Below are 2,559 nucleotides of genomic sequence, written 5' to 3'. Positions count from 1 at the left end.
AGACAGAAAGGTGCCTGGCCCATGGGAGGAGGGACAGACCTGCTGGACCTACCTGCTGGTAGGATTCTTGGCCTGGCCTGGGGCACTCCTGCCTTCCACAAACCTCATTTGGTTAACCCAACTGCCCAAAAGGCAGATAACAGAGTGAGACATGAGGCTGCAGCAGATGTGTGGACTCTCCCCCAGGGGCCCTGAGCAGGGAGGACCAGACCCAAAGGCCTCAGCTCCTGACAAACAGGGGCTCTGGGCTCTGAGCTGGAAAGGGAGGGGCACGCCGCCCCCTGGTGGGGGACAGGGGCACTGCAGCTACCTCCCCAGTCACAGACACAAGCAGTCAGGGCTCTGTGCAGGGGCTTTATTGGGGATAAAGGACTCTGCAGTGGGAGCATCAGGGAGCATCAGGGCTCAGTTCTGAGACATGATCTCCTCAATCCAGGGTATGAACGCTGAGACACGAGTAACCACAAAGGGCCTTCCTGTGGGATGGTTTTCTTCGAAAAAGGACAAGATGCCCACCAGTGACCATTTTCTCCTCTTGCGGCAGACCAGGGATCCACCAGAGTCACCCTGTGGGAAGAGAAGGACTTGTCTTCACACTGACAGAGTCCTGGGTGCCCACACCGGACCTCTCTGGGTTGGCAAAATTCCAGAGTGGGCCTGAATCCAAGCCAGAGAAACTGCACTTCTGAGGACGCCCTGCTCTGCACAAAGATGCTGCTGGGAAGGGGAGGGGCGCCCTGGGGTCTGTAAGCAGGGGTCTCCCTACCAGCAAATCCATCTGGGGTGTGCCTCCTCGCCTAGCAGACACATTATCCTAAATGGTGAGCTTTGGTGTTGCCCAATACCAGGACACACTCCCAGGGACAAGGGTGCCTGGATCTGGGGTCAGAAGGATGCCACCAGCATGATGGAGACAGAGTGGGGGCTGGATTGGAGCAGTACTTACAAGGTAGTTGCTGGCACCTTCCATCCCAGCACAGATCATGGCGTAGGGGCTGAAGATGGACCAGAAATGCTTGCAGGTGGCCACGGACAAGAGAGGAACAGTGGCCTGCTGCAGCCGCATAGGGCGAACTGTCCCTGTTCACAGAGGACCAGTGTGGGCCAGGGCCCTCATCCCTAGCCCACCCTGCTGGTGGGCCAGACAGCTCACGCCACAGGCCCTGTCGCCCTCTCTGAATCATGACCAGCCCGGCACTCTGTAGTCCTTAGAACCTCCAAGGGCCTTCGGGTCCCAGCCTGGGTCAGGCTGACTTTGCTCCAAGCTCAGAGAAGAAACAGCCCTTCCTGCACAACCTGGGGTGGCCTCAGCCTACCTGGACCAGGGTGGGCATGAGGGTAGTGCTTCCTCCAAGGAAGGGGACTGGCCTCCTCCTGAGTGGTGACAGGAATGGCCTTCTGTGCTACGCTTACTGGCCACTCTATCCTGGTCAAGAAGGGGCTTAGCCCAGGGGACGAGGCAGGGGACCGGCAGTCAGGGCTCCAGGAGCACAGTCACCTGGGAGGCCCCAGGCGGGGACACCAGCCAGGGCTGGATGCACCTGACCACCCCAGTCATGCCAGCTGGACCCAAAGCTGGACAGCAGGGTGAGTGGGGCAGGGCCCTCTGGGAATGGGCTGTGACTGCAGAACCTGACCGGTCAAGGACATCCCAATGTCGGGCCTCGGGGTTCCCTAGGTTGTCAGTAAGAGGCAGTTGTTGAGATTCAGACACAGCTAGGACACTCTCAAGTTCAGGCAAGCCCACAAAGCAGAGTGCTCTGGTCCTTCCTACTGTTCTGTGTCTTGTGAAGCAAGGGCACAGTCACTCACTATTGAGGTACAGGAACCCCAGGCCCACAATTTTGCACCGGGTTCCAGAAGGGAAGAAGCCACCATCACTTGGCAGGGGAACAGGGGACACTGAGTGATGAAAATGAGCAGGTGAGGCCAGCTTCAGCAGGGCGATGTCACTGTAGAGACTGCGCAAGTTGAACTTCGGGTGTATGAAAACCTATGGGGAAGGACATGGATGAGAGGTGAGAGTGGGCAGTCTGTTCAGGGAACTCAGATGCAGGAAGACCATGAGAAGAACTGAGGCCTTCTTTGGCTCTAGTCTCCCCATTGGAAAGGTCTTCTCTGCTCATGACTACAAACCCGCATCTGCCTTCAGGGTCCCATCAGTGGGTCTGAAATACCTTCGCAATCCTCAGAACTTCAATGTTAGCATTAGAGGAATTTTTATCAAACAGCCCAGTCACAACTCGGTCAGAGGTCCTAGAAGGAGCAGGCCGTAAGGATAGAGGGGAGACCACCACCCTCCCTTTCATTGGCCTTTATGGGTCTCACGTGATATTGCAGTGGGCGGCGGTGATCACCCAGAACCTGTCGATCAGGGAGCCCCCACACAACATGTGTGAGTTAGATGTCTGTAGGAAGAATAGCAGATATATACTGACAGGACTTTGTTCACAACTATTTGGGTTCAGTCCTAATTAGATTGTAACCCATCATGTCCCACTAAAGGCAGACCATGCTCACCACCAGAGACACGTGCCAAGGCCATGCACCAGGACGAGC

At 56.6% G+C, this 2,559-nt stretch overlaps 1 protein-coding gene across 1 annotated transcript in view; it reads right to left on the bottom strand.

The window, feature by feature from the left end:
- Positions 1 to 405: 405 nt before the first annotated feature.
- Positions 406 to 2,559, bottom strand: part of LOC101625507 (chymotrypsinogen B-like) — a 3,954-nt gene continuing 1,800 nt past the window's right edge. Inside the window, exons 2-4 of the mRNA XM_004690179.1 lie at positions 1,813 to 1,993; positions 947 to 1,080; positions 406 to 567 (exon numbers count right to left, since the gene is read on the bottom strand). Coding sequence (XP_004690236.1) covers positions 406 to 567; positions 947 to 1,080; positions 1,813 to 1,993 — 477 coding nt within the window. The remainder of the gene's footprint in view (positions 568 to 946; positions 1,081 to 1,812; positions 1,994 to 2,559) is intronic.

This window comes from Condylura cristata, unplaced genomic scaffold (assembly GCF_000260355.1).
Source record: "Condylura cristata isolate star-nosed mole 26May11 unplaced genomic scaffold, ConCri1.0 scaffold00028, whole genome shotgun sequence".
NCBI lineage: Eukaryota > Metazoa > Chordata > Mammalia > Eulipotyphla > Talpidae > Condylura > Condylura cristata.
The sequence above is the reverse complement of the archived record's forward strand: the minus strand, read 5'-3'. Positions and strand labels throughout refer to the sequence as shown.